At 39.4% G+C, this 14,946-nt stretch overlaps 1 protein-coding gene across 11 annotated transcripts in view; it reads left to right on the forward strand.

Moving 5' to 3' along the window:
- Nucleotides 1-14,946, forward strand: part of ZNF385B (zinc finger protein 385B) — a 151,539-nt gene that overhangs the window by 90,681 nt on the left and 45,912 nt on the right. For 9 of the 11 annotated variants that reach the window (XM_064718872.1, XM_064718881.1, XM_064718873.1 and 6 more), the window contains one exon: nt 7,970-8,100. The exons of the other annotated variants lie outside the window; for them this stretch is intronic. In XM_064718872.1, the coding sequence (XP_064574942.1) occupies nt 7,970-8,100 (131 nt within the window). The remainder of the gene's footprint in view (nt 1-7,969; nt 8,101-14,946) is intronic. 11 annotated transcript variants of the gene reach the window in all.

Here is a 14,946-nt window from a genome sequence, read left to right on the forward strand (position 1 = left end):
GGATTTGTGGACTTTGATCTTCTGAATGCCATGACCCCATGCTGGCTATAACCCTGTGCTCTGAGGTCCCCTTTTATGAACTCTTCAAAAAATTCAGACACCATTTCTTTTCATTTTTTTGTTTTTTTCTTCCCCCAGAAGTTATTTTAAATGCAGCTCTGTAGCAGACAGCTAGCTAGTAACCCTTTTAAGTTTAATTCTAAGAAGGATAGCTGGGGAAAAGCCAGTGAAATTCAGTTTATTAGTCTTTTAGGTTATATTTTCATGTTGAATAGCAGGCTGCCCTTCTTCCAGGGTCAAGTTGCAAATACTCACACAATCACAGATTATTCTGAGTAGGAAGGGACCCACAGGGATCTTCAAAGTCCAGTTCCTGCTCCTGCACAGGACAGCCCCAAGAATCAGGGGGCACATTTCAGGCACACGGTGTGCTCTTCTCCCAGATCTTCAAAGCTAAGCACACAATTACAACAGGCCAGGTTTGTTCAGGCTTGATAGCTGCTCAGTGTTTCACAGCACCCAAAGTCACAAAAGCACCATGTTGCAATGAAATTATTATTTACCTCTGAGTCCTAAGCTGTTTGTTTATATGTGTATATGTATATGCTGAAGTGCTGCAGAGGTGGTGGATTATACCCTTAGTGACTTAAGTAAGCACCATGGCACTGATTAATACTGGGAAGCCTTTACAGGACTCCATGCTCTATGTTTTATTATACCTTTTGGCTTGCTGAAATCATTTGTGATTTTGGGGTCACAGCAAAAATATATGAAACTTCTGGATATTGTAAGGCACTGGTAAATCTGTAGTACTTGCCTTCCTTTGGTGAATGACCTACAGAACTCTTGTGCTCTTTCCACAGGCAGGTTCAAGTTCCTTTCTTTGCATTGTTAGGTGAGAGAAGTGCTAAGCCTGGCTCCTGCTCTCATCTGTGGAGTGAGCTCTCTGCACTGTTTGTTTCCAGGTGTGGTGCTGCAGGATGCACTGGTAACTTGTAAAGCTTGAGCTCTGGCTTGCCCCTTGCTAAAGATGTTCAAGAGTGTGGGCTCTGAAAAGCAGTAGATGTAGTATGTCATCTGATTAGGAGGAAGTTGAAATCCTCCAGGAAATCCAATGAAGATTTTCTTGTTGCTTTAGTTAGGGGCAACAGCTAGAAAAAACCTTCATGTGTTTGATCTCTTTTGGACAGGTGCTTGTGTGCTGCATGGCCTATGCTGTGGCAGAGCAATTAAGTTCAATGTGGTACCTGTGTAGACTACATGGAATATATCATAAAGGTTTTTAAATCTGCCTTTCTTCCCTGTATCATTGTTTTTTATTTCTAAGCAGAAAGATAGTGGTTCTTTTAAAAACATGTACCTAGCTATGGAAATGATGGCAAGTTAGGGGAAGATTGTGACTGGTGTTGTGATGGCTTGGATAGAAAAGGGGTGGAATGAACTTCTTTTGAAATTTCTGGAAATCTGAGAATTTTAATTGGGAGGAAAATATATTTCATTTGGTGGAGACCTGGGTTTCCGTTGCCAATATTTTCAAGAGACTTGTTTGAATAACCTAATTAGTTCTTGCACCAGTCTTTTATCTGAAGGATATTTACAGGGCAATATCAATTGAAAAATTTTAAAAAGAAAACAAGAAGCAACTTGGGTAACTGTATTTTGTATAGGAGATTGTGTGTTAAGCAGGAAAAGCAAATGAGGCATGAAATTCTCTGAGCTGTGATGACGTTCAAGAGCATTGGAAATTGTCTAATGTGGGTGGTAAAGGGATGACACATCTGTGAGGATGTATCTGTCTAGACCCCTCTTACCTTTGTGCACAGCACTACTGAGCTGGTGGGTTGGCATATTGAAGGTGATTGAAGGAGCAAGAAACCAGCTGCAAACATAAATCTGTTTGCCCAAGAAACAACAAAGGATTCCCTCAGCAGCATTCCTGGTGACAGACTCGTTTGGTTTTTGTGGGTAGCAGCTCAGTACCTCCTGGAAGAAAGCCAGTGCTGAGGCTCACTGAGGGTTAGACGGTGGCACCAGTGGTGCCAGAATCATGGGTAAGAGTTGGATTTTGAGAAAAATCGGGTTATGTGACAGTTAAGGGATAACAGACTCTAAAAAAACTAACTGCAATTAAGTGCTTTCCTCCAAATTATGAAACTTTCAAGGTAATTATATTGGACTCTTTTTCTCCTCTTCTTTATCAGGGAAGCTTCAGTTTGTAAGAAAACTTGTGTTTCTTGAACCAGAAGGGAAGAGATCCTGGGGCAATTATAGGCTTGGTGCCCAGCACCAAAGCACATGCACAGAGGAAAATGGTGGAGACTGCTACAGGAGTTCCACCATGCTCTGGACAAAAGTGTGCCTTCAGTAGTTGTTACCTGATGTGTTTTCATTCGAGGGTGACAGCAGCAAAGCAAACACCTTCTTTCATTGCATTTGGGTTGGGACAGTACAAATGGTAAGGGTGGGGGCTGGTTTAAATAAAACAAGTAAAAGAATCCTCAGGATTTCATAAATATCTCCATTAGTCCAGATGGCAGGAGAACAGAGAGCTGAAAAAGATGCAGCAGTTTTTTCTTTTATACTTGGAGAACTTCAAAGAGAAAACAAGTCCAAAGCAATGTTTCCTAGAAGCAGATAAGAGCAGAGGAGGGGGTAATGCTGCTCGCTTAGTCTGGGGAAACCAGGAGGAGAAGCTTTACCCGTCCAGAGGATTCTGAGAAAAAGAAATAGGGATAGACTGCAGAACTTCAGCTGATCTTAATGTAGGCCAGAGCATTGCATTTATTAATAGTTGTTACTGGTTTATTAGAAAAAGTCCAGCTTACTGAGCTTGTTCAGGTTAAGCCTTGACATGGCACACTGTTTTTCAGTCAAACAAACTGTCTGGGTTGCTTTAGAAGTCTAGAGAATTATCTCTTTTAAGAAACTAATGGCAAATATTTCCATAGTATCTACAGATAATAACAAATTTCAATTTTACTCCAGCCAGCATGTTTCTTCTAAATATAGTAAAGGATGTTTTGTAATTTATTTAATTGCTTAGACTTGACACGGAGCCAGTGCTAACAAACTTGCTTTGATAGCAATACAGCACTTGTGGCGTTGCTTGGCTTGGGAATGGAAATGCTGAGAAGAAATGTGTGAAATAAACAGTGAAGCACAACTGCTGTGAGCTCTGCTGCTCAGCATGCAGGTGTGGGGTCCTGAGCCACAGGAGGGACACAGGGGACACGGAGGGAGGGAGGGGGCACGGAGGGACAGATGCATGAGTCACATGTCCTGCAAGTACAGGAAGGACAGGGCTCTTCCTGGTGTTATGGGCAGGGAATTGTAATGCAGCTATTTAGGGAAAATGCAAGATACTCTGTTTCACTTCTAATTATTGGCCTTCACTTCCTACTCCATCTGTTCTGGTATCTTCCACAAAAAACCCTTGGGGATTCCAGTTGTTATTGAAAACTATTAGAAAGGCTGCAAGAAGAATAAGATTTTTCAACTTTCAACTGCAAGAAGAATAAGATTTTTTAAAAATTAATTTTCTAAGATATTTGTCTCTAAAATACTGAAATTTCAGTTTCTTATTGTTTTGTCTAATCTTGTCCCTCTGCAGCCCCCCTCTCCGCAGTAGATATCATTATTTGTCCATAAGTATGATTTTGATATACTAAATGTAGAGGTTAAGGTGGATGTAGATTGTCCAATGCATAGAAATTTGTCACTCAAATACTTTTATTCAGTCCTGAGAGTGTTTATTCTTCCACTCTCTTGCTCTGAGTATGGATTTCTTCTTTTGATAGGAGGATTAAAATGTTATAGTAACATCTTTAGGTAACAGGAAAGCAGGAGAGACTTGAGTATGGCTTTAGATTTCTCTATAGTTGCCTTTAATGAAGATATTGGAAGAGAATGCTTTCAAGTCTGAAACATGATTCATTTATTTAAGTAAGCTGAAATAATTCATGAATGTGTTTTATATGAGCATGTTCTGTGATTGAATTGGAGGTTTTTCTGTATAATGGTCTAATAATGACCCAAATCTGAGGAATTAATGAGCAGGCATTAAACTTTTTTGTGTTTTTCAGTGACAAAGAAAAGCACTTGGTGAGAAAATCACAGAAGTAATAGTGTCACAAATAGTTTTCAAGAGGTGCAGAGGGTGAAGCTGTGTACTGAGATTTGACTGATCTTGATGCCACTTTTACTTGAAGAAGAGGATCAGTGACTGTTTACCATGGCCGAGGTTAACTGTGATTCCCTCTGCCAAAACTTCAGTCCTGCTGGTCTGGAATTCTGTTTTTTTCTGTGAAGCTGGAAAAGTGGGGATGTCCTTAGAGATTCTTCAAGCCCTTATGTTACCTGTCCCCTTATTGGCAACAGGCTAAATCTTGCTTCATTGGCCCTGGGGACACGTCTTGCCACTGGAGGGACAGATACAAGACCTAATTACTCCCCAAAAATATCACTTGTGCTGCTTAATCCATTGCACCTTATTTGTTAGAGGCAGATTAAATTTGGGTAAAGATTACAACCTTTCCTAACTTCTGTGGAAACGTCAGTGTCTGAGTGCATTGCAGTGTATGCAAAGCCATGTGTACATGGCTAAAGAGGAGCAGCACCTGTTACACAGGGACTTTTTTGTTCAGATAAACATGTGTAGGAAGAAGAAAAACTTTTAATAAAATGAGACATTTTGGGTCGGCTGAAAACCTCTTTTCCTCCTCTTTGACAAGAGTAAAAGGGACCAGTGAGGATTAGTGCCTATTGCAAAGTCTGTCCACAGTGTGCGTTCTCAGTATTTAGATAACTCCTGCTGTGGGAGTCAAAATTGGAGTTATGAAACAGTGTTTAACAAGTATAAGCTGAAATAAGCAATTGCCTTTGAAATAAATATAACTGCTCTTTCTTGTAAAGATTTACATGTAGTTTAAAACAATCTGTTCTTGACATGGTAAGTTCTCTTTCTCATTAAAATGCTAATGAAATTATAAACATCTGTTAAATTAATGAAAGATAATGATAATGAAGCTTGTCAGCAACAACTTTTTTGTGCCAATATTCCTGCTTAGTTCAGGTCTGGATAAAGATTTGGTGAAGCAGTAGTGAGAATCTATTTGACCATTGGGAGAAATGCCAGGGCAAAACTGTCCTATTGCATTTGATTTGATGGTTTTTTCATGAAGTGCTTCTACTTGTAATTTAGGCCACCTTGACAAGATAATTCCTTCAGAGGCTTTCAGAGGTGAGTCTAAGCCAAACTTCAGTCCAACAGGGTTATCAATATTTGACTGGCAATTGTTGAAGTAGTAAATTGGCAAACAAAACAAACAGATTTTGTATGATTAATGCCTTCACTAATCAGTCTGGTAGGTGTATATATTTTCTTTTCTTTGTGGGCTCTAAATGTATTTTAGTCTCCTGGTTATAAATTACTCTGGCAGCAGAAAAAACATGGACTGAAAAATTAGAGAGAGGTTTCAGATGTCTTTTTCACATGAAAGATTCTGTGCTCAAGGAGTACAAAGAAGGTTGCTTTTTTTTCAGTAGGATGCCTTAAAGATTTTATGCCACATGCTTTCTATACATTGAATAAGGACAGTATCAGAAAAGTAACTTTGATTTCAAATGTCAGTCACAATCTAAGTCTATTCTGTTGGGGTTTTTTTTCTGTAAAATTGAGTTAGAATGAATATGTAACCATAGCTTCATTGAAGTACATTTATGTAAAGAGAGGATAGGTCTTCTTTAACTTCACAGATCTTTAATTGCTTATGAACTTCAAAGAGAAACTTGCAGAAGTTAGATTGATGATGGCCCTTTAGGTAATTGAATACAACATAGTTCCTGTTTGAATGCAACTCTGAAATCCAAATTATGTAAATCTACTGTTTCAGAACTAGCTAGTAGAAATAATCATCATTTTTGCAGTTGAAGATACTTGCTTTGGATAAATTCTCTGACACACTGCTTTCCTATTGATTCATCTTTTCCATTATGGATATGAATAAGAAACTATAGGCATGTTAGCCTTTAGCTTTTTGACGTTTGTGACTCCACTTGAATAAGCTTTGACGTACACTTAATTAGGCACAACTGTCAATTGGTCTCACGGGCTTATGCAGGAACAAACTTGACATTTATGAAAGTGCTGGGATAGAAGAAGGGAGAAAATATTCTGGGAAAGTTTCTCAAGCATATTTTTCCTTTCAAGTTGTGCAGCTCTGTTGGGATGGTATGAAACATTCTCTTTGCATGGCTGTCGTTGACCCATCTTTGTGCAATCATGATGTTTTTCCTATAGAAGAAACAGAGAATAGATTACAGCCTGCTATTCATGTGCTAGACCATAATACGATGTTTACTATGCTGCAGCTGAGATCAAGATGACTGTCTCTCCAGCATCAACAAAATTGGAGCTCAGGGCTAGTTACAAGTGTTTGTTCATCCAAAAAATCCATGCAGACCCATCTGGCTTCTGAACTTTGCTTTCCTCTTGGATACCATAAGATGGACTTGCAATTGTGACTATGGTGAGAGGACAGTGAAAAGGAGGAAAATCTCTCCTTTGTCTTCAGTTTTGTGTGTCCTTAACAGGCAGAAAGGGAGATCCCTTAATGGAAGACTGGTGCTCACGCAGCCCATATGGATTGCCTGGCATTTTGCAAGTGGACACAAATTATTTGATTTTATGGGAGAAGAGAAGGAAAATCGGTTGTTTACTTCTCTAACCCCCTCCTTCTCACTCACTCTCAGTCCCCCTCCCCTTCCCTCCTGCCCATCCCCTTCCTGGCTGGGTTACAAAAGCTCAGATGTCTTCTATGAGAAAAAGCTCAGGTATTGTGTAAGCTGTGCTTGAGACAAGGGAAGCTCCTCAGAGGCCTGTTATGCTCCCAGCTGCTGGCCACTGATGAGTGGGAGGAGGAGGTAATTATGGAGAAATTGTGACAGAGGTAGGAGAGACAGAGTGACTCACCCTCCTTTAGAGGTGTGGGACACTTATGTTCCCCTGCCTGTTCCTGTTGGTGTTGAATTATTTATTCAGTCCAGGAAGGAGACACTGAGGGTTTTTTTCGTTTGTGGTTTTGGTTCTGGTTTGTTTTGTTTTTCTTTTTTTCTCTTTGTATTTCAATGATGGAAATTTTATTTGAAATATATTTTGTATCGTTTCAGGGGAAAAATATACTCCCACAGGCATAGCTCAGAGCTGTGTGCTAGGCACACTTCTTGTGTGAATAGGGTAGATAGCTAGTTTAAAATGAATATTTGGACGTCTGTTCCTGCCCATTCCTTTTGGGATCTTGTTGGGCAATGATTCTTATGTGTATACAGAAAAAAATTCAGCATATATATTTCTGGAAAACTTTTGTTTGGAGAGCTCCAATTTTTAAAATAGTTAGCATTGCATGTAAAGAATTGTGTTCATTGGTATGCTAGCTGACTATTTAATTGTTGGCTGTTTTCTAATATTTGCCTTGCACTGTAAAAAAGGCAAATTTTTACACGTTCAATGAAATGTTATTGGTGTACCACCTGATAGTCAGAAGAGGGGAAAAATAACATGCAGATCACTATTTGGAAACAAACCTCTGGATTTCAGCATACATGTATTGTCTGTGCTGGCTGATCTAGTAGGCAACCATGAATTGCAGAAGCATCTGACTTTCATGGGCACCCATCCTGGCCTTTTTGGCACAAGTAGAATTTTGCAGCTGTAGAAAGGATTTATTCTACCTGCCAGTGTGATTTATATACCATATGTCTTCTCTTCAGCTTCTGAGTATCCATGGCCATAGGGAAGTGCTCTGCCTCGTCTGTCCTGTGTGTAAATAGGTTCCTTTTAATGATATTAACTCCTACAGAGCCTTGTCATCATCCCCTGTATAATTTTTTTCTTGGCGGTTGTGTCAGCTATACTGTGTGTGTTGCAGAAAGGAGAACACCATGAATTCCTGGTTTTGTTTGCTCTTGGCAGGCACTACTACACTTCCCACCCTTGTGCGCACACCTACCTTGATGATGCAGCCTTCTCTGGATATCAAACCCTTTATGCCCTTCCCTGTGGACAGCAGCTCTGCTGTTGGATTCTTCCCAAATTTTAACACAGTAAGTAAAGGTGTTTCCACATTTAGTTTCAGTGTATGCTTTCCAATCTGGTTCTAATATCCAGTCCTGAAGCTGCCTTAAAACAGTGCATTACTTACACAGTTCTAGGGCGCCCTTTTATTCTGTGCCATGGCTTTTCACCCCGTATGAAAGGCTTGGAGTGGTGTTCAACCTTCTCACTGTGAACAGGGCTGATTGATTTTTAACTTGGTCTCTTGAGGTGGTGTTTGAAAATTGAAAAAAACAACCCAATGCTATGCTAAACATTTGAGAAATGATAGAATTACTTGGAGCATTTCTCTGGACATGTGTGTTTCTATATGGTGTAAAAAAGGAAAAAAATAAAAGCTAAAATAATAAAAGACAAGTGTGACAGGTAAGACCTATGTCCTACACTGCTGTGAATCAAGCGCAGTCTAATATGACCAGGAAAGCAACTGGAGAATATTGTGAATTCTGTATAATTTCGACATTAAAGTGTAAAACTGCACAGCCAGCCAATATGAAAAATGTGAACTTGTTATTTTAACTTTATGGTAAAGCATCTTGGTTTTGTTTTTTTTTTTTTTTTTAACAAACAAAAAAATATTGCCAAAATAATACTTCTGTGGTTCTTCAAGTTCATCAGAACACCAATTAAAAAAATATTCCCTTCTTTACTGCTCACTTCTTTATCAGCTCATAAAAAGGCAATGAGTGTTATCAAAATGCTTGTTTGCCATCGCATTTTTGCTTAAATGTTTAAGCAAGAGGAGGGAAAGCGTTGTAGTCATTTCTGCCCAGTCAGCAGGGACGGTGTGTCTGTGGGTGACTGTCACCTGAACTGCTGCACACTGTGCTCGCCACTGGGGCTGCGCGGGGCGGAAAGGGGAGCAGTGTCACCGCCACCACACAGTCACCAGCTGAACCACTGCCAAGTGTTCCCTTCCACAAACTGTCTGTCTGAAATTAGAACAGCAGCAGCATTATCTCTCCTCATGCTGTGCACTTCCACCCTGCTGCCAGGCCTGGTGCTGCAGCCCATGGGGATGTGGGGCAGGGTGACACGGGAACCAGCTTCTCCCACGGGCCAGCTGCCCAGTGTATGAGCAGCAGCAAACAGCACTAATTCATTGCAGAACATGTGTGTGAAAAGTGTGCCTTTATCAGAGGGATGTGGGGGTGTGCATTTGCACAAAGATTTAAAAGATTAGGAAAAAACTAAGCATGTTAAAAGAGCAGGCTCAAAACTCAATACCATGTTAAGGAAGCAATGTGTCATTGCCATATCTAGACATGATGCAATTTATATTAATTTTCCAGCCTCTTCCTAATACTCTCAGGAATTTTGTTTGTTACTGATTTGTTTGCTTTCCAGTTGCACAGGTTTTCTGGGTGAGCCTTTTCACAGAACAGTTCATTATGACTCAGAAACTTTTCTTCAGAGATGTAGTTTTAGAGTTAAACAACCATTATTTGCTTTCTGATGATATTACTGAATATCAGAGTTGCAGTAGCCTCTAGAGACAGATTTTTATACTTACACTAGTTTTGCCTAGTTTATATTTATCTGGGTTACCTTTCATTTGACTAATTCCTGGCAGGTTTATCATTCACAACTGTCATTCCTTTCCAAACTTCTGTAGGTTTGATTAGAAACTAGACCTGGGGTAATTGGCAAACATTGCCAACTTGGTGTCTACTTCCTTCCTTGGAATTTTGATAATTATATAAAATTATGCTGCTATACACCACAGACATTGCATATTTAAACTCTTTATTTTAAGAAACAGTGGTTCAGTACTTCTCTATTTCTAATTTGCAGACTTTGCCATTTATCTTGAAAGTATTGATTTTCCTTAGGAGTCTTTCACAATGGCCTTCAAAGCTCATTGGAAAACTAAATCATTCATGATTATCTACTGACAGGCACATTGAATGCCAGCTGTCATGCACTTCCTTTATTTCTAACTTAGCACAACCTTTGCAAATGTAGATTTCTAGGTTTCTGTATACGTAGTCTGTTTTTTTTCTTTTTTCATTCCAAAGGGGTGGCAATAGTATACAAAAGTGTTTAAAACAATTTTTCCCGAAGATGAGTTTGAGTTAAAGAAGCAAAATCCAGTTGATCCATAACATATGCATCACTCAAAGAGACATATTCTTTACCTTAGGCAGAAAGTGAATTTTAGAAGAGCCAAAAAAGCCATCATTTCCTTTATGGATCAATCAGGAGATCTATGCACTTCATTCATAGGAAGACTTGTCAAGGACTGCAGACAGGGAAACCTCCAGTGTGCTTCCCTTCATCTCTTTGCCTTCCAAGGGGCTGAGGGGACCCTTCTGGGGTGCTGGTTGTGCTCACTGAAGGTGGCAAAAAGAAATGGTCTGAAACAAAACTTCTTTGGATCCACCTGCATTTTCAATGGTTTTTCTGTCAGAGACAGAAACATTTTTCTAAACCTTGCCAGGAGGTGGTTTCTAACTTAATATCAGTGGCCTTAAAAAAAAGGAAAGTTTTCTGCGTCGAAGTTTAATACAGTAACTACCGAGGCAGAAAAACAAGGTAAAATGTATTAACTAGAAACATCTTCAAAGGAACACTCCCTACAGTTTTTTTCCCAAAAGAACTTCTCTTATTTATGGAAACATTTAAAATCTGGGGTAAACCCTTTCTTATTTAGTTAACTTTGACAGTTTTCAGTTCTGAAAACATCTGTGATTCTCCAGATAAAACATTAGTGTTCCCATTTTGTTTGTGGAAGTGTTTTGATCCCTAGCTTCTCTCCACAAGGGGTACTTTCAGCTGAAGCAGTGAGCAGACCCTGATTTTTGTAAAAGAAATGCCTACTCCAGTCATATATTATTTTCTTGATGAAATTGTGTGATTTATCTTAAGCTCTCTCCCCTTTGCTTATCTTTAAATCATAAATAGTTCTAAATATGCTGTGGATATATGTATAGTAGTTGCCAATTCATGCCCCAATTAAATTTGTCTTTGTTCATTAGGACTTATTATATAGGAAAAATTATTTGGGGAATGATTTCACTAACTCACTGAATATCTATCTATATTCCTCAGTAAGGGGAATAAAACTTTTCTGTTTCAACAGATCAGCCAGAAGGGGATCTTGTAAGGGCAGGATGAAGGATTCCAAGCAAAGAGGTATTGCAGAATAGGTGCTGTCTTCCCTGCTCTTTTCATATCAGCAGCAAGTAGTTTTGTCAGAACAGCAGAGGCATGATCAGACTGTCAGAGTCTGAGCCCAAGTTGCTGCATGGAAGACAAACCCTCTGTCAGAAATGCTGCAGCAGTGGATCCAACGGTGACATCGCATTTGTCCTGGCATCAGGTTCCAAATGGAATATCCCATTTCAATACCCCATCTGAAATGCAGAGCTTGAATCAAATTATCAGCTATTATTACTTAAAATGTTCTTGTTTATAAAAAATCAGGGACCATCATTATAGGAGCTTCCCCAAATGGTACTTCCAGTTTGAGATGGATGTGGACCAGAAGGTATTGTTTAAGCAGAGTTCTTTTCAGCATACTAAAATGACTCTAAAGATGCCTTAACAGGTTCAAAACTTGAGTATTGATTACATTCAAAAATATGTATGAGAAGTATATAGTCAGTAGAAATCAAAGTTAATTTTACTGTGATCCCTATTGTGTGTTTATTATAACATGATCTTGAATTTTCCACTTGCTGGTTTCCACCACGCATTCTTTCTCTAAACCTCCCTGATTCTTTATCTCCTATCATCCATCTTGTGTACTGAATGATGAAAGGATACTTTGTGATCACATCATGGTACATGTGCTAAAGTGGCTGAAAGCCAGGATTTATCTTGCAATGGCAAGATCACTTCACGATCACTGTCTCCATCTCCTGATATAAGAGTTGTGCACTCCCCAAAAAGAGAAATCTCAAAACTCCATATATTCTGCCTTGTTCTGAAATGGGAGCAGTACTACACGACTCACATTTAGTTGAAGTAGTACAGCCAGGGATCTGTCAATCTGCACAAATACATTATCAGCAGCTTCTCAGATTCTATCATCATAGAAAATAATCAGCAATTCATATGCTTCTTTCTGAGTTTGTTATGGCCTCAGGGGTAATCAAAGATTAGAGCATCTCTTGTAGCTTTCACATTAGTGAAACATTTTGCATCTAACTAGCCCATGATTGGTTTCTAAATGCTAGTTCATACCCTTCATGTTTTAGAGGACACATGGGTTAATGTGGCCTAGTTATTGCTTCAGTGTCTTATTTCTCTTTGAGTAGCTTTATGCTGATTCTTTGTATGAGAGTTCCCTCAGTCCCCTTGCAAAGTGGACCAGAGATATTTTACATCTGCCAGTGAAGGTGAGCCAGCTGGAATGTGCTACAGGAAGGGAAGAGGAGCTGACTAGTAACTCAGTCAGAAATTTCTGACTCTTCTCCAACATTAGCCCTGCCTGGACTAAGTATCCCTGGCCTACCCCCAAGACAACTACAGGGAGAAACTAATTTTCTCTTTCCTCTTCTGCATTTTCAATTATTACTCACATTTTTATTTGCTGCCTATCTCTTTCTCATTTGAAGGGCACAGTAATCACCAAGGCAGAAGCTGAGTTCAACAGATAAGAGCACAGGGCACGAGTATCACCAGCTTCACTCGCCCCTCTGTGCCAAGTGCCTCTTCTGCCTTTCTGGCAGGACACTGTGGCTTGGGAGCTTTCTCTTTCCTTAGCAGGGTCTGAATTCAGCCACTTAACACCCTGCTGCAGTGCCAAAGTACGCTTTGCAGCACTGGATTGTATATGGCAGGAGCAGATTACAAATGCAGCCAACTGGATGTTGCCAACCCGTTATCTACCATCCTTTTTATCCAAGCACTCTGTCCCTGTGCTCTGAATTCCCCTTTTCTATTTTTTTGGAGTGCTGAAGGGAAATGACCTTTTCTGGTCCTCTCCATCTGACTCCAAAGAGGAGGTAAAAATTTTTAAGAGCCATACTTTACATTCATTACCTGCACAGAAAGGAAATTTAAGCAATTCACTTAGGAGTGGTGTTTTGCGGGGTAGCTGGACATATTTCTTGAGGATTTTTGTTGGTTAGGGTTTTTTTAATTAAGAAATGATAATGTCTTTCTTAAAAATCTCTTATACCCTTTATAATAATGCAGGCGCACAAGGACTTCAGGTTTGCCTTCTATTTCTCTTTTGAAAAATTACTAATGTTCCTATTTCACTTTTAGTTGTTATGGATATAAAAGTTCACATTTTTCAATTCGTAGCCAGAATCATCCAATTCACAACATGAAAAGTCATCCTATTGCCATTTATTAAGGAAATAAAAAAAGTAATAGATATTTTCTGAGATACAGGTGAGGAAAGCTGAAGTTCAGAGATCACATAATCAGGCCCAGATTCTGTCAGCACGGACCTCTGTTCTGTGGCTAAAAAGACCTCTGGTCTGGGCTATCTCTTGCCCAAGTACCTGGCTACAGAGGCCCTTTACTCTCCATGTGATCATTTTCTCAATTTTTTGTAGTCCCTTTTCTTTGTATCCTTAGATTTGTTACCAAGCCAGGAATCCCTCTTTGTCTTTCTAGAACTTTGAGGTAAAGCAGCAGAGAACTCTTTTAGCTGTGGTAGGACTTTTTGGAAAAAATCTTCTCAGCTTGTGGAAGTCCTGAAAAATGTTTACTGAAGGTGGTATATATTTCTCACAAAATTCCTGAGTCTTTTACTGAAACTTTAAAAAGCCTCTGAGCTTAAAGAAAACACCTGGTAAGATACAGTGAGTTAGATATGGGGGAAAAGCTGCCAAAACCAGGGGATTGTCAGTTGAATTTGACAGATTTTTCAGCTTCTGGTATTTTAACAGAAAGGTGCAGGTTCCCTAGTTCCTGTCAGGAATCTCTCAAAGAGCAGCTCTGTGAAATTGGTGAGCCTAAATAAGCCCTTTTCTGTCTCTTCTTCTAGAATTTCATACATGTAATTTCAAGGGGGGGGGAAGTGTTTATTAAAAGAATACAGTCAAGCTTTAAGGAAGAATCTCTTCAAACATTAATTATTTTCTAGATTTTCCTATTGCTTTTGTATTTTTCAAAGAGGAATTGGATGGATGAGTTTCCTTCTCTCAGTTTCCGGACAGGGAGCCCTGTCTCCAAGGAGAAAGTGCTCTGACAGGCACTGGTGAAGAACAGAAGTCACCAGGTGCAGCCTGTCCCTACCCCTATGCTGGAGTTTGAAAAATGGTTTCTAAATTGCTGCATTGCATGCATTATTGCATATAAAAGTAATTAGGTCATCCTAATTTAAAGTACAGTTTCTGTGTACAAATCTTATAATTTGCTGAGTCCTCCATAAAATCTGGTCCTTGGATCAGTGTTTTATGTCTTTCTTAACAGAAAACTTGGAGTTACTCTTCGTTACATTTCAGCAATATTTATTTCTTTTACTAGTCAACGCAGGAAGCTCAGAAGCCTTTATCTGCATTGAATTGCTTTCTTCTCAAGTTAGTAGTATCTTCCTGAGGCGAGAAAGCTTTTTAAAGAGACAGGGTGGTTAATCATAGATATTTTAGGCATTAGATAACTGAAGGATGTTTTGCAAATAGACTGTGATTAAAACATCTCCCTTCAAAGCAGGCAGCCACAGAATTGTAGTTTAGGGAAAGTAACATGTGTTTTACCCCTCTGCTTACAAAGATTTTGCTAGTTCCTAATTACAAACCTGAGTTCTACAAGTTCGAAGCAAAATTCTAGAGCAGCTTTAGAGAAAAGTAACTCTCCATATGTCTGATGAAGTGGCTGCTTCTGCAGTATCCTGGCTGTACATGGTCAGCTTTCCTGCTGTGCCTGAGACCTTT

This window comes from Zonotrichia leucophrys, chromosome 7 (assembly GCF_028769735.1).
Source record: "Zonotrichia leucophrys gambelii isolate GWCS_2022_RI chromosome 7, RI_Zleu_2.0, whole genome shotgun sequence".
Taxonomy (NCBI): Eukaryota; Metazoa; Chordata; class Aves; order Passeriformes; family Passerellidae; genus Zonotrichia; species Zonotrichia leucophrys.